Source organism: Muscardinus avellanarius, assembly GCF_963383645.1.
Source record: "Muscardinus avellanarius genome assembly, chromosome: 10".
In the NCBI taxonomy this organism is placed as follows: Eukaryota; Metazoa; Chordata; class Mammalia; order Rodentia; family Gliridae; genus Muscardinus; species Muscardinus avellanarius.
This window is the reverse complement of record NC_137796.1, coordinates 4,295,801-4,320,663: the sequence shown is the minus strand read 5'-3', so window position 1 is coordinate 4,320,663 and position 24,863 is coordinate 4,295,801. Positions and strand designations below refer to the sequence as shown.

Below are 24,863 nucleotides of genomic sequence, written 5' to 3'. Positions count from 1 at the left end.
TTTCCAAACAAGGTCCATTCGCATGACTGGGGTTCAGCTGTGGACGTATCTTTTGGGGGTCACCAGGCACCCCATTCTAGTCTTAGGGAGGAGCCTCATTATACTTGGCAGAGTCAACAGCTCAGCGCCTGTGGTTTTAGAGCCCGTACCGCTCTGTAGGGTTGATACTCTCTGCAGGGACAGCAATTCTATGGCTTTGCCTTCGGCAACAGCCCCCCCCCCCCCGCCACACTGGCCATGTGCACCGGGTCCTGGTTGTTGACACAGAGGCGTCAGCTCATTCCATCCTGGAGTTACTCTAGTCCTGGAGAAAGGACGAGGTGGCTTCCTTTGGCAGAACCTGGCCACAGTTGGATGTGACTGGCCTGAGGTCACACGGCTGTCACTAAGGACATCTGAGATCCATCCCCTACTTGGGGTTCAAGTCCCTGCTACTCTCACTGAACCCCAAGTTAGCAGACATGAATAATAAAACATGACATAAATAATTAAATCATAGCAGGGTGGAAGGGACAGGGATCTGTGGCTGAGACACAATGGGGCTTGTACTGCAGAGGGAGCTACCGGGACCCGCGAAAATCCTGCCCTGGAGATTCCAGGGGAGAGGTCAGAGAGAAGGTAGCAGCTGATCTGGGCTTGCAGAACAGCAGGACAGCGCCAGGTCAGGTGCAAGGAGTTTCATTCCAGGCCAACAAAAAAAAAAAAAAAATGCAGATGGAGGAGATGGAGAAGGGAATGGCCCACCTGAGATCCACCAGCGCATCCTTGGCCTCCTGTGTGATGCCCAGATACCTGGGCCCAGACCTTGCATGGTGGTGTCAGCCCAGGAAGCTGTGTCTTGGTCCAAGGCTTTGGCATCTGGCATGCCATGCTCTGGGAGCTGAGCTGAGCTGGCCACCAGGGGTAGGGTGCATGATGCTGGAGACTTCTTCCTGCCTTCCTGCACTGTCTAGCCCTTTCCCAAGGTGCACCATTTTTGTATTCTATTTAACTCATGGCATAGATGTTAAAGTGTGATGTGACAGTGTACCAAAGCAGTCCAGTGTTGGAAGAAGAGTGAGAACAAGATAGTATAGGAGTCCTGCAAGAGCCACCCGGCTTGAGTAGGAGCGAGAAGGATGCTGGGGCATGAACAGCTTCTGGTTTGGTTGCTGGGTATGGGGGACACCCTCAGCCCAGACAGGGAGCCATGTGCTGGGCTTGGGAGCCGCTGTGTGTGCTCAGGGTGCGCCAAGTTTGTGGTGCTTGGGAAACATCTGGCAGAAATGTCAAGCAGCCGGAAGTGTGGCTCTGGAAGTCAGGTGACTTTGGACATCGAAGACACGGGGTTGACTGAAGCCGTCAAGTTCAACGGAGCTGGTAGGACTGAAGTGGTGAGGGCCACTGAAGTGTCAAGAGAGAGCAGATCATCGGAGACTTAGTAGAGGTTGTTCAAAAAGTCACTGCAAACACCTGCCTATCCAAAAGAGCTCTCGGCTCCCAAACTCTAGCCACGGCCAGGCCGGACACGGAAGCAGCCAGAAAGGGAGTGCCCATATGGGATCCTGGACCTGGACCTGGACCACCCCTCAGGGGTGTTTGGATGCCCTGCAGGTCATGGGTACCCCGTATGCTGCAGAGTACAGTGGCTAAGAGCAGAGGCTATAAGCCAAGAAGTTGGACTCTCGTCCCAGTGCTCCCATTTAGAAACGGAGTCCTGGGGCAGCAAGATCCTCACCTGTGCAATGAAAGCCACAACCATACCAACCTCACGGAGCTATCAGGACATCAACTTGGGTAACTCCAGAAAGAGTTGAATGTGTTTCTGGTATATATAAGGTACTGGGTGAATGGAGCTATGATTTTTCTAACAGAAGATCTACGTGGAACCCAGCTGGGTAGGCAAGAAATGGCATGTATGGATGGGAGCGAACTTGGGGTTCAAGCCAGAAGGGAGCATGAGGCCCAGAAATATGCTTTGCCCCCGACACCAAGGAGTGTCCCTCTGAGACAACCCAAGGCCACAGGGTTTTCCCTTCCAAGAGACAAAAGAAAAAGAGTTCAATTTTCCTCGTCTTTGAAAAGGACTCTGGAGAGGAGCCAGAAGGAAGACAGAGATTCTATTTATTGTTATTTTTAAAAACAAAATGAAAAGGAGCCCTCCGAGGGCATATTTGTGGGCTTTATTATTTGTGAAGAAAAACCCGCTCATCTTTATCCACACCCTGTCCGTCCGCGCGGCTGAGCGGGGAAGGGCGAGACCCAGTGTTAAGTCGCAACATTTGACTTCTAGTTCCTCGCTCCACCGGCATTCTGGGGCGGTAATAGGCTTAGCCTTTGTCAGCAGAGCCAAGACAATTTCAGAAGCAGAATGAATGAAGGAGGCTCACGAAAGGGCTGCCCGGTGCACGCTGGGCGGGGCTGGCTGGCAGCAGCTGGGCACCGGGCAGGTGATGCAGAAGGAAGGTGATCCTAAGGGCCAGTGTACTCGGTGCGAAATCAGCAGAGAAACCTTCTAGAAATAACCCATGGCTGGCTCTTCTCCCTGCTTTTTCTCCCTCGTATTCAAAACAAGCTTTCTGAATGCCAGCCATGGTGTGACTGGAATCATCTTCCTGTGATCTTTGTTTTTTCTCCCGCCTCAGATAATTTAGAATTAGTTCAATTTTGTTTCAAAGAGGATAACCCAAGGGCAGCGCAAAGGCGGAGGCTACCCCCTCCCGGGCTGGAGAGAATGGACGACATTTCTTGATTCCTTACTCTGCATAGGCAGACTCCTTTGTTTTGAAAGCTACCTGGAATCATAGAACTGGACACCAAATAAACCTTGCATAAAAATGCCATTTGAGTGGGGTGTGGTAGCGCACTTGTAATCCCAGTACTTGGGAGGCTGAGACAGGAGGATCGCTTCAGCTACTTAGTGAGGCCCTCTGCAGCTTAGTGAGACCCTGTTTCAAAATAAAGAATACAAAATGGGGCTGGGGGTGTAGCTCAGAGGTAGAATGCTCCTGGGTTCCATCCCCAGTTCTGCAAACAAACAACAATAACAACAACAAAAAAATGTAGCCGTGGATGGCAGGTTTGATGAGATCAAATCTGAATGGAAAGAGCTTTGGAGGGAAGGCTGGCGGGGCCGTGTAGACGGTGGCACTGTTCTGAGCAGTGGCTGTAGTGCTGATTAAACACCTGAAATTAATGGGCAGGGCCATTAGCATGCAGAGACCCAATGCTCCGCCAAGGTTGTAAAGCTGAAATGGCTTCAAGTCAAGGCATTTAGAACCTAATTTTAGAAACCGGTGCCAACCCTGGATGGGCTCCCCACTTTTGTCATTGGGAGTCCGTAATTGAATTTTCCGGACGTTTTGACCAGTATGTAACTCTGTGAAGCCGATTACACAGCAGAACACAATTTTTCGTCTGACCTTAAAAGCATTACCTTCTGCCTTGTGATTAGAAAACACAGAGAGAGGGCCGCCTTCCTCGCCGCGCTTAATTCGGGGGAAGAGGTAAAGGAGAAACAACAACAACAAAAAAAAAACCCACCTTGCTGTTGCATGTAACCTAGTAAGATTCATTTAGATTCTATGCAGATCATTTAATAACAGATTTGGTAAAACCTTAACATAAGGAGCCACCATAAAACGTATTATCTTTTATTACCCCTACAGAAAATGACATTTTAGAGGGTAATAAATCGAAACTCAAGGAAAGCTATTTGCTTTCAGGGAGCACCTGGTGAATGACAGGAACCTGAGTTTCCTGACTCTCTTCTGTGGTTTAGATGAGTCCCTGGGGTTGCGGGAGACAGTTCCCAACGGTCTTCGCTGAGGCTCCTCTGAGCAGCATTCTCTTCTCCCCGTGGTTTGGTTAGATTTTTTGAAAGGTCATATCCATGTAGACCTCACCCATGGAGCATCTCCCTCCTACCACTACTGTCCCTCCTGCACCTTTCCGACCTCAGGCTGTGTGACTGGCCCAGGACCAGCCCGGGGCATCTGCCTAGACAGTGATAAGCCTCCAGTCCCTCAACTTCTCACACACAAGGGCTCCCTCCGCATGGACCTCTGTCCAAAGGGAAGGACCTTCCCCACTTACTCCTGGAAAGCCAGAGACCAGCTCCCACCTTGTCCTGCATACCCAGAGCATCTAGGGACTGCCTCGGCCCATCCCATGTGGCCCAGGACCTGCCTTTGGACCAGGGACTTCTGCAACCCAGAAGGGCAATCCCGAGGTTTGCCGTGTGATGACTAACATAATCTTTCCTTGATTTATTCATGCACCAAACATTCCCCTACAGCACTGCACAGTGGAGCTAGCTTGTGCAGTTTCTCCCCTGGCTGATGCAGAACGCATTCTTATTTTCAAAGACTCTAATGTCATGACCACACAAAGGCAGGGTCTAGGGGCCTGGATACCCCGGGCAGCCGGGGTCTATGGAGGAGGCAGAAGGAAGTTGGAGGTGGGCCTGTCCTGAGAGCTGGAATGGATGCTTGGAGAGTGACTGACACCTGCGGATTAGCTTCTCCAGGAACCACTTGAGATTTAGTGCATCGTAGATGGGAGGACGTCGTCTTCCCACTCGACAGGCTCTGCAGGGAAGAGCTGGTGCACATCACTCTGCAGAGGAGTGACATGGAAATATTTTCCAGAGAAGAGAAAGAGGAAGCTGTCATGGGGGAGGCACCCAGGGCGGTCCTGGGAGGGAGGTGGCGTGGAGTGAAGTCAGCTGGCAACTGTCATCTTGAGCTGGGGGAGCAGGAGGGATGTCTCCACTCTCCAGAAAGCTCAGTGACCGCCCTCCAGAAAAGGTGGTCAGATACCTGTGGCTGCCATGACATGGGACCATAAGATAAGTGAATTAGAATATTCTGAAACCAGATGTGGCAATGCATGCCTGTAATCCCAGTACTCGGGAAGCTGAGACAGGAGGATCACAGGTTTGAGGCCAGCCTCAGCAATTCAGCAATACTCTCAGCCATTTAGTGAGAACCTGTTTCCAAATAGAAAATAAGTACAGCTGGTGGTGTAACTCAGAGGTAGAATGTCCCTGGATTCAGTTTCTAGGAACACAGTAACACACACACACACCACGGCAAAAAAAAACCCAGCCATACACACACACACACACACACACACACACACACACACACATATAAAAAGAAAACAAACATGCACACATACACAACCAAGAGAAAAAAACAAACCTACACACACACACACAAAGTTCTGGAGATCAGAAGTCCAAAATGAGTCTCACAGGGATCAAATTGGGGTGTTAGCAAAGCTGGCTTCTTTCATTTTCTTGGCTTTCCCGAGGTCTGGAGGCCTCTGCATTGCTCAGCCCCGGGCCTCCTCCTCTGCCTTAAATCCAGTGATGTAGCATCTTCAGGCAGACTCATCTCTCCCTCCCTCTCCCTCTCCCTCCTCTCTGTCCGCCTCCTTCCTCTTCTGGGATCTTGGGCTCCACTGGGCCCCTTCAGATAGTCCTGGGTACCATCCTCACCTCCACATCCACAACAGAATCTCTCTTGCCCCAAAAGGTAGCATACTCAGAGTCCAGGATTAGATATAGACACCTTTGGGGACCGCCATCCTGTCTACCTTAGAAGTTGCAAACGCTTTAGAAGAGCATTCACTCACGGATAGGAAGGAAAGGGGCTGGGGACAGAGAGACGGCAGGCAGTGAATACCAAAATGTGGTGATGCGGGAGAGAGAAGTTCTGGCATTCTGCATGGTAGGGTAACTGTAGTCTACACAAGTTTATTTTCTATTTCAAAATAGCTAGAGGAGAGGAGAATGCAGGCTCCCAACACAAGTAAATGCTAAATGTTTGGGGAGGTGGGAAAACTAATTACCCTGATTGACCATTACACATTGTACACCTGCATCAAATTATCACACTTTACCCCATAAGGATCTGCATTACGATGTGCCAATTAGCAATGTTAAAAACTAAATTTAGAAAACAGAGAGAAAGGGAGAATGTGAAAGCTTCCCTAGCCAAGCACTGGGTAGCATTTAGAGCTCACTCCCACACTGGCATAAGAACCTAACACTGAATAACCAGGGCTTGGACCACAGGAGGAAATCTCTGGGTGCTGTCACCAAGTCGACCAAGAGAAAGACATTCTGCATGGTACACACAGTAGGAGTGCCTCTGAGGAGACAGAGGAAGCTTTTTGCTGGGGCCATATTTAGGCAGGTTTAGAAGAACACCTGATAGGTTTCTAGAAGGGAAGACTAGTTGGGGAAATATGGGTGCGGCGCGCACAGAGGGCTGAGACAGCCCAAGTTGAGTGAGCTATAGACCGTCCCATTGGCGGAAAGCCCACGCTGCCTGGGACCAGGAGTGTGGTCATAGGACTGGACATTGTTCTGTAGACACTGAAGAGCTGGAAAGGGCTTCCAGAGGGTGCTGTGGGCTGGTGCTGCTTGAAGCCACTCTCTTGGGCTGGCTTTGGGGTGGGGGGCAAGTGGTCTAGAAGGAAGCAGGGGCTGCCATAGAAGTTGCTGCAGGAACACAGGTGAGCAGAGGCGAGGCTCGAGCCCTGTGACAGCTGAGGCGAGAGAGACAGCAGGTGGTGTCAAGAGATGCCAGGAGGATCATCAGTAGCCCGTGGCACTCCGTTGGTGGAGGCCATGAGGGAATGGCTAAGGGGGCTGTGGGAGCAGCCCCAGCGATGCCTGCAGGGAGAAGCGCAGCCACAGAGGGGAGGTCGGTTTGATATCACCTCTGAAAGCTCAGAGAGCAAGAGACCAGAGCAGCCTGGGGGATGCCAGGGGACAGCTGGAGAGGAGACAGCAGTGCCATGGTATATCTTGGGTGAGAGATGTTTTTGTTTCCTAGAAAGGGGGGAGGAAGGAAATTTCCCAGTCAGAAGTGACAGGTTTTGGAAGCTATGTTTTCCAATTTTCCTTAACATTGCATTGTGAACAGAAGTGTTTAATTTGAAATATACCAAGTATGGGATGAGTGTGATGGTGCACACTTGGGAGCCGAGTACTTGGGAGGTGGAGACAGGATATTCACAGGTTCGAGGCCAGCCTCTGCAACTTAACAAGACCATCTGCAACTTAGTGAGACCCAGTTTCAAAATAAAAAGGGCTGGGGGTGTCACATGCAGGTAGAATGCCCTGGGTTAAATCCTCAGTACCAAAAGTGTGTGTGTGTGTGTGTGTGTGTGTGTGTGTGTGTGCACATGTGCACATCTATACAGAAGTGTCAGCCAACATTCCCACTGCTATAATCCAAAGCAACTGTCCACACAACTTAGAAGGAAGATAATTTGCTGACAGTTTTTGGAGACTTCACGTTCAGACCATGTGAGGCTGGGTCTGCAGATCCCAGGACATGGCATCAGAAGCTGAGAGATAAAAAGAAAAAGAGAGCAAGGCTCTGTTCTCACTTCTCGGAGACCAGAAGTGAGAGATCAAGGAAGCAAGGAGATTCAACAACAAAGGCCACACCCCAGGGACCCACCTTCTCCCACCCAACCACCGCCCATCTGCCTAGGTTACACACAGTAAGTCCATTACGATGGATTCATGCGTGACTTAAGCACCTCAACTCTGAACATCAATACATGAGCCCTTCAGGGGCCCTTCTGTCTCTAAGCACAACAACAGACACATGCTGAACACAGTTAGCCAAGATGCACCCACAGCTCAGGAGTACAGCAATTCCAAGGAACTTGGGAGAATCGCGGCTCCTGGGCCCCTGGACCTCCTGGACCGTGGCTGGTGGATGGGGCTGCATCTGCACCTGAAGGTTCCCGGGTTTCTCTGCAGTCTTGCCCAAGAAGCCTCCACCCAGTCCTGAGCACCTGCTAGTGCCAGGTGTGACACTCTGTGGCAGCTCGGGACCCAGAGCTTGAAAACAATTTAATGCAGTCAATGACAGGTTGTAGAAATGTCAAAATCCTAGAGAAAGGGCAGTGTGGTTCCATTTTCTTTCTCTGCCACCTCAGGGACCTTGTGCCTCTTTGTTACAACCAAATAGACAAACCCAAGAAATACCTGAGCATGTATGGTTCTGCCCCAACCAGCCACATGCCCTTGGGATGCCTCTTACCTCCTCCCTGCCAGTCTCTCAGGGGTGGTCAACACCAGATGGCCTCTGGGGGACTCTCAGGAGTCTTTTGCCTTTGTCCTCCCTCTGACTTCATAAATCTTGGCTCCCGCTGCCCCTGGGCGCTGTCCCAGCCTGCCACCTCCAAAGCTTGATTTCTGTCTTCTTCCCTGAAGAATTCAGACTTCTCTGAATTCTGCTGTCTCTCACAGTCCTTCATGGCTTACACCAGTGAATAGTGGCTTTCTAGCTTACAGTAGTCTGAAGCCACAGAAAAGCCTCTAGAGCACGCCAGGCCATACCACCGGCATCCTCAGCTCACTGAACACAGGAGTCACCAGGCACTTGCTGCCGGCCACCCAGGGAGCTACTCACATGCTCCGTCTTCAGCCCAGTGCCAAGCTCCTAATGCGGAGAGCACGGCTCACCCTGCCTTTTGTCCCCAGCATCCTAAAACATGCTTCATCGGCCCAACTCAATCCGCGATCCTGTTTCATGAGCCTCAGGATTAATGATCTCCTGTCTTTTCCCATAGAAAGGGCCCTCCTCCAATCTCAAAGTCTAATTTCGCTTCCAAAGGTGTCTCCCAGCAACCTGCTCCAGCCTCATCATCTTGCTCACAGTCTAGGTTCAGTGGCCTCTCCTTTGTCATTCCACAGCCCTCCCACCACTGCCCCATCTTGTCCTCCTGAAATTATCCAGGGGTCAGTCCCTCACTCTACTTGACTGCTGTTACTTATCCCACCAGCTACCACATATGTAGTAAACACTCAGTAAACATCGGATAAGCCTGGTGTGGTGACGCACGCCTGTTATTCCAGTACTTGGGAGGCTGAGACATGAGGATCACAGGTTCAAGAACAGCCTCAGCAAGTAGTAAGACTCTCATCTACCTGCTGGAGCCAGCCGGCAAAAGTACGGGTTCTGAAGAGAGGCGTGAGGATGAAGAATTCAACTCTAAGAATTTGATTCTCAGAATATTTAATTTATTTTAATGTGGGGGGGGGTCCGCCAGCCCACTATCTCTACTGGCCGACCCCTGCTCCTGGGTCAATATCTCTACTGGTCGACAACTACTCCTGGGTCAGTATTCTCTATTGCGCTGACGTTGGGTTTGTTTTTCCAGAGGCATTTATACAGTTACAGGCCAATCAACATCCTTGTGCTATCACCACCTGAATACAAGACCAATCCAGAGCACACACATTACAGGGAGGTTCATCAGCACCCTCGTGCCATCACCATCTGATCTTCCCCCAGACCCTTTACTTTGAGCTTTCCATGACCCCAAACCTTGTTGACTCTGGGTGAAGGACAGTCAGCTGAGTCAGAAATATTCTTTTAGGGGAAAACCTTAATGGCTCCCCACATCCACCTAGTGAAATCCTGTTTTCAAATAAAAATAAAATAGGCTGGGAGTGTAGCTCGAAGGTAAAATGCCGGAGTTCAATTCCCAGTACCACAAAAAAAATGAATGAAGGAAGGAAGGAATGAATGATGGATGGATGGATGGATGATGTCTGGTAGATTAAATAGGCTTCCTGAGCACCTGACTTAGACCTTCATTAATAGTGCTTTGATAACACTCATCAGACTTTAGCTCTTTTTGTTTCTCTCTTTGGAATAGAAACATAGAATTCATCACACCCTAAAACCTTGTAGACACTAAATAAACGTCGCCACAGCCCCACTGAGTGTCAAGTACCCGCCGCCATGCGTCCAAGGAGACAATTCTTCCAGCTTTGCCATGAACACTGCTGGCGGTTTCTTCACTGTAACTCATCAGTAGCGCGAGAGAGTCCCGCCGCAGCCTCAGATCTATCACTTAGGTGATTGTGGCCGCATATGTCTAAAAAGCAGTGTTTATTTCCCCTGCTGTTTCCCCACCCTGCCGGCTCCGTCGGCAGCAGTAAATCTGGGGAAATGAGCTCAGCCTCGGTCCCCACCCACCAGGCCCCAGCCAGAAATGAAAACAAGCAGGTTCCAGCCAGGAATATGGATGTTCACGTTAGTGCCGGGAAGCAGGGTGGAAGGAGGCCTACAGACAAACTCAAGTCAGCCCAGACCGCTCGCTGCACCCACCAGGAGATGGAGGGACGGAGGGGTGTCGCTGGCCGGTCACAGTGCAGGGAGGCGCTTACTTTTGTTGTTTACAAAACACAGATGTGACTCCTACTGGATTTATGGACTAGCTACTCCCAGTGTGATGCGGTCCAAGCAGACAAATCAAAGGCCAGACAGACAACAGCTCCTTCTGCTTCAGTTAATGTTTTTACCAATCTGCTGCAGTATTCATAGACCAGGTGTCAGGTGCACTAGCCGGGAGAAGAACGTGGCCCCTGGTTGGGATTCGTGGTTCAAAGAGCATCAGGATGTCCCGCTCTTGGGCTAAGCTGACGGGTGGACAGATAAGGGAATTGCATCGTATCTTGGCTGTGTGTCAAGTCCATAGTGCTCATCCGCAGTACCTTGGGCGCTACCCAAGGAAGGGAGGGTTTGTAGGCACAGTGCCTCCTTAGCGGTTTTCCTCTACTCCAAAGCAGGAGGCACAGGCTGCAACCCATTCACGCCAGCTTGCAATAGCAGACTGCACATCTCTCTCTACTTACACACGTGTGGGGATAGAGCATGTTGGTAGCTTCAGATCTGCCATGGGAGGGGTATTTGAACCACCAAAATTGACCCATCACAAGTATCTCATTTAAAACAGTTACAGATACACCACTCTGCCATTTATTATTATTATTATTATTATTATTATTATTATTATTGCTATTTGTGTGTATTATACTGGGGGTTGAATTCAGAGGCAGTTTGCTTCTGAGCTATAACTCCAAACCTATTTTTATTTTTAATTTTGAAACAGGGTAAGTCTCACTAATTGCTAAGGCTGGCTGTAAACCTGCAGTCCTCTTGTCTCAGCCTCCCAAGTACTGGGATTACAGACACGTGCTCCAGGCCCAGCTTCATTATCTTATAAAATAAAAAAAAACACATCTCTGGCTAACTATATCATTAAAAGGTCATAAGCCCTGGATTAGTAGATGGGAGATAAAGCTCTAAATGAGACATGATGTAACTCAAAGCATCAAGGTCAAGATAGCCACTAAAGAGGTTATCATCGGTACACAAGAACATTATAGACCGCGGTAAGTGCTAGGCGGGGAGAAAGGCTGTATTTGTTAGCTACTGCTGCATAACAAATTGCCCCAAAACTTTGTGACTTAAAACCAGAGGCATTTATGAGCTCACAGCTTCTCTGTCCAGGAATTCACCTGTGTCCTGTGTTCAGTGATCTCTCAAGAAGCCCCAAAAGCTGCTCCGTGTGCTGATCCAGGACCTGCAGCCTCTGCAGGGGATGTGATGGGGGGAGGATGTACCTCCAGGCTCACCCTGTGGTTGCTGACAGCATTCGGTGCTTTGGGCTCTTCCTGAAAGCGCTCGCAATTTGGTGCCACATCGCTAAAGATTTTCCCAAGATTCTCCTCAGCAACCACAGCAGCCGCCTGCTGAGCATGCACATACCAGGCTCTTGGCTTACCCTGTATATACCTCTTTCAGTTGTCACCCAATAAGTATTATTATTCTCCCCATTTTCCAGATGAGGAGACAGAGACAATGAGGGCTTAGGTACCGGGGCTGGGATCACTCAGCCACTAAGTTGTGGGGCCAGAGTAACAGTAATAGACAGACAGTGTAACAGTCCCCTCCTAAGCATCAGCCACCCTGTAGGCACCAGGTTTTCTGACCTCATGGAACTATATCATTATGGGGAATAGTGACCATTAGCAAATGAGCAGGGATGTACCTGGAGGAAGAAGTAAAGGTGCACATTCAAAGCTCATACCTGTGATCCCAGTCATTGAGAGGCTGAGACAGGAGGACCGCAGGCTCAAGGCCAGCCTCAGGAGCTTAGTGAGGTCCCTCAGCAACTTAGCAAGGCCCTCTTTCAAAATTTAAAAGTAGCCAGGCGTGGTGGCGCACACTTGGAATCCCAGCATTCGGGAGGCTGAGACAGGAGGATCGCGGTGCGCGGCCAGCCTCGGCTACTGAGTGAGGCCCTCTGCAACTCAGTGAGACCCTGTTTCCAAATAAAGACTAAGAAATAGGGCTGGGTTGTAGCTCAGAGATAGAATGCCCCTGGGTTCCATCCCCAGAACCCCATCCAAAAAACACCAAACGGTGAAGTGTTCAAACACATGAAAAGTGGGGTGCAGTGCAAAGAAATTCAGTCTGCTTGAGCTGCCAGGAGGGGTGTGCCGAGCAGGCCGTGACAAGACGAGAGGAGGACCAGGGACCGCGAGGGTTAACAGCAAACCCTTCCCCGCCTAACATTTCTCCGTTGATTTCCCCCCACAGCTACCATTACGCTTGTTATTAGTGATAAATGTTCCATTAAATGCGTATTTGTGTGGAAGGCACTACGGCTGTGTAAAACATCAAGGGTCCGGTGATGAATTATGTGCCATATTTAATGACACAGCTTGATTCTATGTTAAAGATGGAATGTTTGGTTTTCAAATCAGTGTGATCAGCAGGCCTAGCCTGTGTCTGTGGGGACTTGCTGCTGGTGGCATCTCCTACGGGCCAGCCAGCACCCTCCGCCTCTCGGATCCTGTGAGACACCCTGCAAGGGACCTCAGATGCCGCCTGACTGTGGAACCGGGGCCAGGAGACGTGCCTCACAGATCCAGTGGCTTCCCATAAAACCGGAGGGGCCGACCCACTCTCCCCAGTCGGATATGGTGCTTTCCTTGAGCAAGACAACACCCTGTCTCCCTTGCTAGGGTTCCCCCGAGTGTGAATCAGCCCTGGGAATAGATGGTTTCAGTTTGGAAATGTTGCCAATACAGCCAGGCTTTCAAGGTCCAGTCTTGTTGAGGGAAACCATTCTCAAGCCTCATGCTCAGGAAGAAAAGCGAATCCTCCTCTCTGTCTGTTGAGTCCGTCCTGGGATCGGGGCCAAAGGCGTGGTCCTGACCCCTGGATGGGCAGTCGTGGGTGGAAAACAGACCATCTCACTAAGGAGCCCACTATCATGAACAACTTCTCTGCACCAACAAAAACACTTCCTAAAACAGGAGAATTGTGTGGTACACCTAGAGAGCTAGCAAATGGGCCTCCAGAATAAAACCAGACAGCAAACGTGGCGTCCGTGTTAGTCGGGTAGGCTAAGCACCATGATAAGCCACACTAGAGCCGGCCGTGGTGGTGCACGCTTGTGATAACCCAGTACTTGGGAGGCTGAGGCAGGAGAATCAAAGGTCCCCGGATGGCCTCAGCAGCTTAGTGAGGCCCTCTGCAGCTTAGTGAGACCCTGTTTCTTTTATTCAAAAGAATAAAATAGGGCTGGGGAAGCAGCTCAAAGTAGAATGCCCTGGGTTCAATCCCTAGCAACACACACACACACACACCACCACCACCACCACACCACACACACCACCCCAGAGCCTTAAAATGGTACAGCTCCTGCTCCTGTTGTGGTGCATGTCAGGGTAGCAGAAAAGCCCGGCTCCACACAGTCATTCAGAGATCTGGGGCAGATGCACCACACAGAAGATTGCCTGAAAGGTTCTACAACTTCACCAACCACATCGCTTCTGCCCAAGACCCATTGGCTGGGATCAGTCACAGGGGTCTGTCTTACTGTGAGGAGGCCTGGGAAATGTGGTCCAGGATATAGGATGCTGAACACCTGAAGCTATCCATCACATATGCCTCGGTGCCTAGCAACCGAGAATAACTCTGGCCGGCTGCAGTGACTAAAAGGCATTATGAGCTGGGCCTAGTGGTGCCTGCCTGTAATCTTAGCCCTTTGGAGGCTGAGACAGAAGGATCACAGGTTCAAACTCAGCCTCAGCAACTTAGCAAGACCCGGTTTCCGAATAAAATAATATAGGACTGGAGATATAGTTCAGAGTTAGAATGCCCCTGGGTTCAAGCCCCAAAATCACAAAACAAACAAACAAAAAGAAATGATTGCAACACGTTTATTTTCTTGCAATAATTGGATGTGACTTTGGTAATACAAAACAGTTTTTAATGTTAACTTCACATTCGCCAGAAAATGGAGACTTTCGGACCAGCTCATCCCCCAGCTCTACAATTTATCTGCTTCACGGTCTAATTGATTCTCTACCACATTAATCAATCTATTTTTCCATTCCAGCTGTAAAGTTTTATTTGCTTCAGACAGCAATTGACTGTCTCCTTTTTAAAAATTATTTATAAACTTTGCGAGACATCCAAAGAGTTGTGCCCAGGAGTCCGTGCATGCCTCTGCTAAGCTCAGCCACATCTTGCTGTGGTCCCTGTGACCATGCCGGTCCCCAGCCTTGGATTATGATTTCCTTATGGAAAAGAGGTCCTTTCTCCCCACCCCGGTGTCTTAAGAACCATCAGGACATCTACACTGGGTGTTTGGTTAACTGTCATTTAAATGGATGTCTACCCCGATTGAATACAAATATGGGAACATCCTCTGTGCAAAAATACTATTTTTGTGCAGGCAGAGAAAATGTTAAGAGGAAAAAACTGTATTTGTGAAATGATTTGGCATGCTGCGGTCCTGAAGAGCCAGGTGTGGTGCTCGGTACGGCATGAAAGCTCTGTGCTTTCCTGCTAATAACCAGATAATGGATCAAATCATTGGTCGCCCTCTCAGTCCAAACTGCCTGGTTGCTACCGGCAGAACACCTAGAGGAGAGTGTTGAGGAAAGGGGAGCTATATTCACTCAGAGAACTCGCAAATCTGACAGGTAAATTGGCTTCCAGGGTGAATGTTAAGGTCTCGGAGGATGTTGAAAGAACTCTACCTCATTCTCAGATGGACTTTCTCTGTGTGGATATAAATGGCCACAACCAGCTTCAGACTGGTGGCCTTCAAGTGCAAAAGGACTAGAGCTGCTTCCTCAGAACATCCCAAGAGAGGCGTATCCCAGGATGGAGTTTCAGTCTCCGTCTGGCCTAACCTGATTTTTCTGCTTATCGCATGACCTTGGGAATGGGAAGCCCTGATTGGCCAGGCCTGAGCCACATGACCATCCCGGATCAGGGCTGGAGTCAGCCCTGCCTGAGCTCCACCTGTGCGGAGGGCAGAATAGCATGGTGCCCAAAGAGAAGCGACTGTCTGGACAGCAGAGCAGCACATGGCTGCCAAAGTTAGTTCCCAGTGCTGCCCAGAGGGTGTCCCTGCAGCAATATATACTGCAAACTGGAAAAGAGAGAATGAGTTTGAAAGGTGTCCTCTCATTAGGCAGCTGACAAAGATTCCTACCAGGCCTTGGTATTTCTTTCATGGGGCAAGGTCAGGAGCTACTCTGTAGATATGAGAGTGGCTGGGGTTATAGGGCCACATTAAAACAGTACATCACATTGAACACAGATAAGCTAGAGGACCAAACACTTCTGTATGATCTTGAGAAACGTATGTCGCCATATGTTTTTTTTACTCCATATTATTTCCCTTTCATCAGCATAGGCAACCTAAATTTTTCTTGTATTCAGTAATTTGTTACATTAAATTGAAACACTGAAGTTAACAGTAATGTTCATTGATTCGGCCTCAAACTACACTGAGTATCGACTGCTCTCAATTTTAAAGGGAGATTTATAAAGTACGGAGACATTGTTCCTTGTCTGTTCTTCATATTTTAATTTCTCCATATTCTTATTAAATATTTCTAAATAACACAACAAAAAAGGTAACATCCTCTTTGAAAGCAATACCAAAATTGGGTTAAAGAGCCTTAAAACCTCCATACCCTTCAACCCTTCAAACTTGTAATTCCATATCTTGGTATCTATCATTCACACAAAAAAAATTTTTCAGCATATATATGTGTGTGTGTGTGTGTGTGTGTGTGTGTGTGTGCGTGTGTGTGTGTGTGTGTGTGTGTTGTGTGGCTTCCTGAATAAAGATGTTCATAGTATGATTTTAAATTGTCAATATCTTTTAAAGGTTGTTAATAGCCTAAAGACCAAAGAAGAGAAACTAAGTACATTATAAAATATTTGCATGATCATATTTTATACAATTCTTAAAATCACATTCATTAATCCCATTGTAAGTGACATCCCATTTACCACAATCTCTTTTACACCAGGAAAGAAATCCACATAATTTCTTATTTATATCTGACCGTGTGCTTTTGAAAACATATACCGGGTTTTAGGGCACAAGTTAAAAGGGCATAAAAAATTAGGCATCCAGGTGTGATGGCACTTGCCTATAATCCTAGTACTTGGAAAGCTGAAACAGGAGGTTGGAAGCCAGCCTCAGGAGCTTATTGAGGGCCCTGCAACTTAGTAAGATCCTGTTTTCAAATTTAAAAAGAGGGCTGAGAGTGTAGTTCAGAGGCAGAATGTCCCTGGATTCAAGCCTCAGTAGAAGAGACAGAGAGACAGACAGAGAGGAGGAGGAAGAGGAGGAGGAGGAGGAGGAGGAGGAGGAAGGAAGGAAGGAAGGAAGGAAGGAAGGAAGGAAGAAAGAAAGAAAGAAAGAAAGAAAGAAAGAAAGGGAAGAAGAAAGGAGGGGAAGAAGAGAATTAACCCTGCCATGTTCAGGTTGTGGTTGGCATATTCAGAGACACTCTGGGAAGGATTTTAAAGACAGCTCATGTTTTGGTGTTCCACGGTCCAGCTGCAGAATTTGGGGTGGAGAGTAAATTCGATCCAACTTGCCCACAATGATGGGGCTGGTAGGGAGGGATCTACATGCATCAAGCAGATGTTTTCTACTCCAGCTTGGGGACAGATGTTGTTCCAAGCATCTACGCAGATGCACAGAGGTACCACTGACCCTACAAAGCCATACCTGAGGGTGGCATCCAATTCCATCCTCCCTGAGCAGTTAGAGATCTTCGTGACCTTCAGTGCTGGTGGAACTGGAATTGAAACCAAAATGTTGCGTGCAGAACTGTCGGCTGAGCAGATCAGCATCTCCACCTTGGGCTGCCATGGGCATCTGCCTCAGAGAGAGCTTTACCAAACTGTCCATCACTGTCGGCTGAGCAGATCAGCATCTCCACCTTGGGCTGCCATGGGCATCTGCCTCAGAGAGAGCTTTACCAAACTGTCCATCACAAGCAGTACCCCTGCAGGAAGCAGCTCTTAAAGGAACCATCCATTAAAGGTGCCTGCAGGAACATGCAGCTATGCACCCTACAAAAATACTTTCAAGATTTTGAGAAGAGCTAGCACTGAGCTATTCAATTTCACACGTCAACTAGTGCCTTTGGAAGGAGATCCGAGACCCCTGTGGTTTTTCTTATTCTCTGTTCCCTGCGATATTCTTTAATTGCCGGTTGGTATAACCCTGGGTTCTCAAAGCCGTCGCCCTGGTAGAGCTGTTTGTGCAATTGTAAACACCTTTAATTTTTGTTATTGAACACAGCTCAACTCCTGCTCTCTGCATGATTAAGAAGCCGGTCCAAACCGGTTTAAGCAAATAAGGAAAATGAATGTCTTAATTAGCTGGAAAATGCTCGGGCAAGGCTGGCTTTAGGCAGGGTGTGATGAAAAATATCAGGGCAGTCTCTGAGAAGCAGCTCTCCCTCTCCCAGCTCAAGCACAATTCTGTAAGGAGGTCGACTTCAGTCTCAGGGGCGTCCCTGGCTCACCCCTGTAGTGGTATGAGATGGTGCAGCTCGCCCCAGCTAAATACTCCCAGGTTCATTCACTCCCCACGGAAGCTCTGCCTTCCCCCAACTTCTGAGAACAGGGTCAGGCCAGGACTGGACCATCTCTCATGCCCTGGGATACACTGATGGCGTCTCTGACTGGGGCTCATCCAAGGTCAAAAGCTTGGAAAAGCAACCCTACGCAACCACACGTCAGAGTAAGTGAGGGGTGGGGCCCCAAGGGGAATTCGGGCGCTGCCTTTGCAGTAAAAGAATGGCATCTAAGTAGCCCGAGGCTCCACGATGGGCCGGTCCTTTAGTGGACAGCTTAAACACAGAGGCTCGCCAAGTGTTGTGTGCATGTAAGTGTCCTGGCTCTGAACTTCATCAGCATGTATGATTCCAGTGCACCAATAAAAACAAATAATAAAATAAACACAGAGCCCCACACTGCAGCCACTACTGCGTCTTCAGCTTAGGATCGGAGCTCCTGGGTTAGTTGTTTCAGATGCTTATCTGTGAATATCCAGTATCTGTCCAATAGTCAAGTGGGAGATGTGTGTATGTAAGGGAGACAAAAGAGTAAAATTGTTTATGTAAGCCGGGTGTAGTGGTTCACGCCTGTAATCTCTGTACATGGAAGACTGAGACAGGAGGATCGCAGGTTTGAGGATAGCTTCAACAAGTAGTGAGACTCCCATCAACCTAGCAAGACCCTGTTTCAAAATAAGAAATAAAATCAGGCCGGAGATGTAGCTGGAAAATAGATTGCTTCTAGGTTCAATCCCTAGTACTGCATAATACAACTATTACTACTACTACTATTACTGCTGATAATAATAATGATAATAAATAATAATAATAATGTTTATTTATTTATTGTGGTACTGGGGTTCCTGGAAAGCCTTCTACCTCCGAGCTACATGCCCAACACTCCCAGACCTATTTTATATTTTTATTTGGAAACAGGGTCTCCTAAGCCAGCGCGACTGGCTTCGAACCTGCGCGATCCTCCTGTCTCCGCCTCCGAAGTGCGGGGATTACAAGCGTGTGCCACCACGCCCAGCCAATAATGTTTATTTTAAATTTATCAGATCACGGTAGGATTATAAGACACCTTCCAGATTTAACATTTTGTGAGACTAAAAGAATGAGAAGTCGAGTCTAGGTGACTCCAACCCTCAGGTGTTCTTTTCCTCCTCTACAACAGGAACCGTAGTTGCAGTCTGAAACACGGGTTGGATAGATCGGCTGCAATCACGTCTCTAAAGGGCAGTCCGCCCATCCTGTCCATCAGGGTGTTCAATAGATCTGAGTTCCTAATACTGCCATATTTGTTCTGACTTCATCCTCAAAGTCAGCCTCCGCCCTGATCAGGAAAGGTCACTGCAAAATTACATACACGGATGTGAATATCGAAGGTGAAAGTGTACCCAAACCTAGGTCATGGAACATTCTGGAATGTGTCAAATGTCCCATTCAACAAGGGTAGGAAGTAGGTCCATCCCCATGTCATCTGCAACCTGTGAAGAGGGACTGTCAGATTGGCGAGATCTCAAAGGTGCGTTTACGCGCAAGAGAGAGCCGAGATGCCTGCCTCCGACGGAGGACGGGGAGAGGCAGCCGGGCACCGAGCTTGCCCCCTTTCCGGCCCCACTCTAAACACCATCTTCTCCCTTGTCTTGTGTCTCTGCAGACCCTGGAAAATCCCAAGTATGAGTTGATCATTGAGGCTCAAGATATGGCGGGCCTGGATGTCGGGTTAACAGGCACGGCCACAGCCACAATCGTGATCGACGACAAAAACGACCACTCGCCAAAATTCACCAAGAAAGAGGTAAGCCCCGCTGACCCCGCCACGGGGCCGCAGCCGCGCTCTCTGGGGTCTCTGGCCACTTTCGATTTCTGGGGCCACGGCCATCGCGGCTGGCTCTCCCTGTGCAGAATCCAGTACGCCTCTGCGGGAGGGAAGATGGCGCTCCGCAGGGATTCTGCCTCGTGTGTTTATTGTGTGTGTGTGTGTGTATGTGAAGTTAAAATACCAGAGCTTGGAGATAACAAAAGAAAAATCGTGAATCTTTCTGAAGTCCACGGAAAATGACTTTTAATGCCAAAGCGCCATCTTCATGGCTTTATGGGTGTTATTTAGCACCGCATTCTGTGGGTCCCATTGTGATTTTAGCATAATAATAACTACCTTTTTTCAGCAAAGATAGAGGAGGGGCCAGACAGAACAGCAGCCAGGAGAAGGAGGTAGAACAGATTTCCTTGGCCATAACAAGGTGGTCCAGACATTTACAAATAGCCGCCACACTCGCTTGTCTGGGAGAGCCATTGTTTATGCTTGGCCCTTATGTTTTTATAGTTACGGATCATGCGTGGCTTTCCATTTATTCCAGGGGTGCCACATCTGGGGAAGCGTTGACTGTCTGAAATGACATCTACTTGCTGAATTTGTGCCCAAGCTAGGAAGCCACTTGCGGGGGCACCGGATGGGAGGTTGCTCAGGTCCTGGCTGCTCTGTGGTCCAGGCCAAGGCCAGGGATTTGACACCCTTCTGGCCGACATAGAGGGAAGAGGAAAAGTATGAAGTCTTCTGCCCCTCTGACCCTGGCTGCACCCCCAGGGCGCCCCCGCTCAGCTCTGCTGTCTTCTGGGACGAGGGTGAGCGCGCTCTCATTAACCACTCTTGCTTCTTGTGGTACTGGGAATTGAACCCAGGAGCATTCTACCTTCAAGCTGCAACCCCAGCTCTTTTTTTATTTCTTATTTTGAGCTAGGTTCTCGCTGAGTTGCTGAGGCTGGCCTCAAACCTGCCATCCTTCTGATGCAGAAAGCGTATCTTAAAATCCTCAAAAACAGCTCCCAGGGCTTAGGAGGAGTAGACAGGAGAAATATGAATTATCTCGGCTTCCTGTGATTCAAAGCCACCCACGTTCTTAGCTGCAGGGCTGGGCTTCCCCTCATTGTGTGTGTGTGGGGGGGGTCTCCATTCTCCCAGGCATTCCCAGATGAGGACCTACCCCACCCACCCACCACCCCGTGAGGAATCCCAGAGGTGGAGCCCTCCCAGGCCCTGGCCTTGACGCTTAATAGATAGAAATCTTGCTGTGTCCCGGGGCTGTCTTGGCACTCAGGATTTCAACCTTAAAACAGCAAAGTGCACCATCGCTGGAGAAGGCTCCATTCCATGCCCCGTGGTGGCTTCCTGTAACTGCTGACACACACGGCTGGCTGGGGCCTAATCCCCATGTTTCCCAAACAGCGTTCCAAGACACTCTTCCTCTAATTTCCACTGTGGAAGAGGGCGGTTGAAGGGGTTGTGGAGAAAAGATTTCAGGCTAGAATAGAAACGGGGACACTGAATTGAAAGGTTTAAAAGATTCACTATAAACCGGCGCAACTTGGAAAATGATGCCCAAAGTGTCAGGTGTGGCCTGCGGGCCTTCTGCCCTTCTTTTGCCTGGGAACAGGTTTTCTTGGTCCTCATTGTCCCGTCTCACTGAGCCGGGGTTTCTGAGAATATTCCCAAGGGATATTTGTTTGCCTGTAGAATTTCTTGTCAAACTCCTTCAAAATAAGGAGGAGAGGCACATTGTAATGTTTAATATAAATGTGGCAATGATAAGAAAAGCAGGCTGACCCCCATCCAGTAGACCTATCAGTGTTACTAACTGTGGGGTTAGTTACTTCAACGCAGTCCTGAACTTAGTGCCCATCGCTCAGGAAAAAGATAATCGCGTGCTCAGGCACAGACTAAATAGTGGGACTCAGAGACGTCTTGTTCTCCTTAATATCACTGAGTTCCAGGAAGAACCGAATATAGTCCTTAAAGTTGAGATACAGGGTAGAGCTCACGTCTAAACTTGTGTAGAGATATAAGTAATAAATTGAGAAGAACGGCTGCAAGTACCTTTTCTCCTGGATAAACTCTCTCTTGGATATTAGATATCCCGGAGGGGTCTTTGTCCAACGCTGGATAAATTAAAGAAGCAGTTAAACTTTCTAGCATGTTCCTGAAAGGCTGATGTTCTTTGAAAAGCTCGGTGCAGGAGCCCATGCCTGGGATCCCAGTACTTCTGAGGTATTTTTTTTGGGGGGGTGGGGTACTGAGGATTGAACCCAGAGGCATTCCATCTCTGAGCTACACTGCCAGTCCTATTTTATCCTTTTATTTTAAAACAGGGTCTCACCAAGTTGCGGAAGGTCTCACAAAGTTGCTGAGGCTGGCCTCTAACCTGTGACCCTCCTGTCTCAGCCCCCCAAGTACTGGGATGACAGGCAAGCACCACACAGGGTACTCTCTTTCTCTCCAGAGTAGTTGATCCTTTTATATGTTTCAAAGCATTGTTTAAAAGAGGAGTTGTATTTGGCTGCAAATAACAGACACCAGGAGTAACAGTGTCCAATAAGACAAAAAGGTATAGTTTGTTTCATATGTAAGTTCCAGCCCCATATAGTGACACCATGACATCATCAATTTCCCAGACGCCTCTGATCTTTCTGCTCAGCCTTCCTGGGAGCTGCCTCATGGTGCCATGAGTTCACCATAGCACCAGCCATCATCTCCAATAACAGGCAGAAAGAAACAGGGTACAAGACAGCTGAAGAAAGACCAGCCACCCAAGAAAATGTTATTTAAAGAGCTTCCCAAAAAGCCCAAATAAATGACTTCTTTTGGCATCTTCTTAGTCTGCCGTGTCTGCAAAGGAGTCTGAGAAACAACTCCCAACATCTTGAGCTGGCGTGTGGCATCCCTTTCCAGTTCAGCGGCTGTTTAAGGAAGGAGCTGCTTAGAAGGTTATTTGGAAAAGCACAGTTTCGGTGCAAAGCCAGCTCGCGTATTTATCCCCCTTGGGGTCGTTTACTCTGACTGCAGACTTGCTGAGAGAGAAGCCAGGGCCACATCTTTCTCATTCTCTGTTGCATCCCAGTAGACACTCAATAATTCGGCATTTATGGACTGCTTCCTGGAGATCATTTTACCTTGAGAACCGTGTCGCTGGGTACGATGAGCCAAGGTTGTACTTCAAATTGCTACTGATATATGAAATCAATTTTTAGCCATTGATTTTCATGCAAATTTGAGTCAGAAACACTAGTTTCCCTGTAGATAATTCTCTGTGAGTTTTCCTAATACCTTATGCTCAGAGCTTCAACTGGATGTTAGCTTTGAATTTCCTAGTAGAGGTGTTTTGAAGGGATCTCAGGAAACCCAGTTAAACTCTCCAAACACAGAGTTTGATATTGAAGTGAGGGCCCCCATCCTATGTACAGCTAAGCCTCGCTCACTCCTCATTCTAAAGTAATATATTTAGAAAAAAAAATCTGATTTGTGCCTAAGACATAGCAGATGCCAAGAAAAAAAATGCCTGATCCAATAACTCAGGTTTTCAATAAATCTCAGGTCAGGGTTCATCAGTCCCCTATTGATTTTTAAAGAACATGTTTGCAAATTATTAGCAGATTTTTTTAAATGGGCATTGAACTTTTTCTTCATTTATTCAATCAAGTTTGATTTCAAATTACACCTTAATATGGTGGTTGGTAATTTCTACCTAAGAACTTAGGACTTTCGTTTTTGGCAATTTGGTGAGTTCTTTCTAAGGGAAGTGGTTGAAGTATAACAAAATACATATAATAAACTGGTATGGACATCCAGGCTCCATCCTACATGCTGGGAAAGGAGACGCTGGCTAAGGCCCCAGTTTCCACAGCGGGCAAAAGGTTAGTAGCTCCAGGTGGCGGCCAGGGGTCTGAGCCGTGGCCCCAGTAGGTGTTCTTCTACGCCTGTCTGTAAACACAGCAATCTGGTCTCACTCTCCAAAGCCAGCAGGAGTCCTTCATAATTCGCGACACCCCAGAATCTTCTTAGGGGCATTAGCTTCTCTAATAAACCCTTTTTTTAACTGCATAAGAATCCAATCCTTATCCTCTTAAGGGTTTGCCTGCAGCTCAGTGGTATCCTTCACATGACCGTTACATAGCACCGTTTTCTTCTTGTGAGTCCATTTTTATTGGCGCACTGGAATCACACATCATACCGAGGTGTAACGTGATCAGACACACGCACCCGCACTCGGTGTGGTTCCCTCCACACCTCCCCTCCCCTTCCCCGTACATGTCGTTGAGATTGTCACCGGTAATTTGGCATATGTACATAAGATTATTGGAACTTTGGCCTTTATCAGGCTCCTTCCCCTAGACCCCTCCATCCCTCCACTGGAGTCTCTGGTCCTTTTCTGGGGTCTCTTTTGTTTCCAGTTCCTCCCCAGCTCAGGACAGGCATACCCATGCTTGTGGCAGCGCAGTCCACAATAGCCAAACCATGGAACCAGCCTAGGTGTCCATCAACAGGTGGCTGGATTATAAAAGTGTGGTAGCTGCGCCCAGTGGAATTTTTTCCACCATATAGAACAACAAAATAATATCATTTACAGGAATGTGGATGGAACATAACATCACCCTTTTCTATCAAAATAGAAGAATGAAAGGTCTAGTCTTTCCTCAAATGGGGTTGATAGACATTTGTCCCGTGTGACTGATAGAGGCAATTTTTTTTACATATTTTATTATTGGAAAACTTGTGCAAATGTGGAGGATTGTGGTTAAGTTTGCGTAAATCTCTATTGAGTTTCTGCCGAGCGTATGTGATGTGTGACTTCCTGTTCTTGTACGACTAATCTGCAAGTTGATGGCACTTATGCAGCGGGTTGTCACCCATGCCCTTGCTCTGTGTCACGTGAGGAGTTCTGTGTCACCTTGATTGATGCCATTGTGGCAGGTCAGATTGGCAAGGATCGAAATCTTTTTCCAGCATGTCCTTTATGACGTGCTCTTTTTCACTGGTGGGTTCAACAAACATTTGAAGGAGCTTTATTATTTCTTGTTAGAGAAATTTACTTTTTCCTCTTAAAGTGAATTATCCGAGGCAGAATGAGAACAGGACAGTTATCTGTTGATTTCATTCCTTAACTCTGCCACTTTTGCTTCATAGGCCGTGAGGTTTTTATTAGTAACAGTTTTACTGAGATGTCGCTCCTCTTCCATACAGCTCGCCCACTTAGGATGTGCATTTCATTGGTTTTTAGTATTTTCACAAAGCTGTGCACCCATATCTACTGTCTCATTTCAGAACATTTTCATCCTCCCCCAAAGAAGCCCCATACCCCTTAGCATTCCATTCCCTATTCTC

General features: G+C 48.2%; 1 protein-coding gene across 1 annotated transcript in view; it reads left to right on the top strand.

Annotated features, from left to right (window-relative positions):
• CDH13 (cadherin 13) overlaps nucleotides 1–24,863 on the top strand; it is a gene marked incomplete at its 5' end in the record, with an annotated part of 996,866 nt that overhangs the window by 853,677 nt on the left and 118,326 nt on the right. The window contains one exon of the mRNA XM_080702595.1: nucleotides 19,365–19,505. Within this exon, the coding sequence (XP_080558721.1) occupies nucleotides 19,365–19,505 (141 nt within the window). The remainder of the gene's footprint in view (nucleotides 1–19,364; nucleotides 19,506–24,863) is intronic.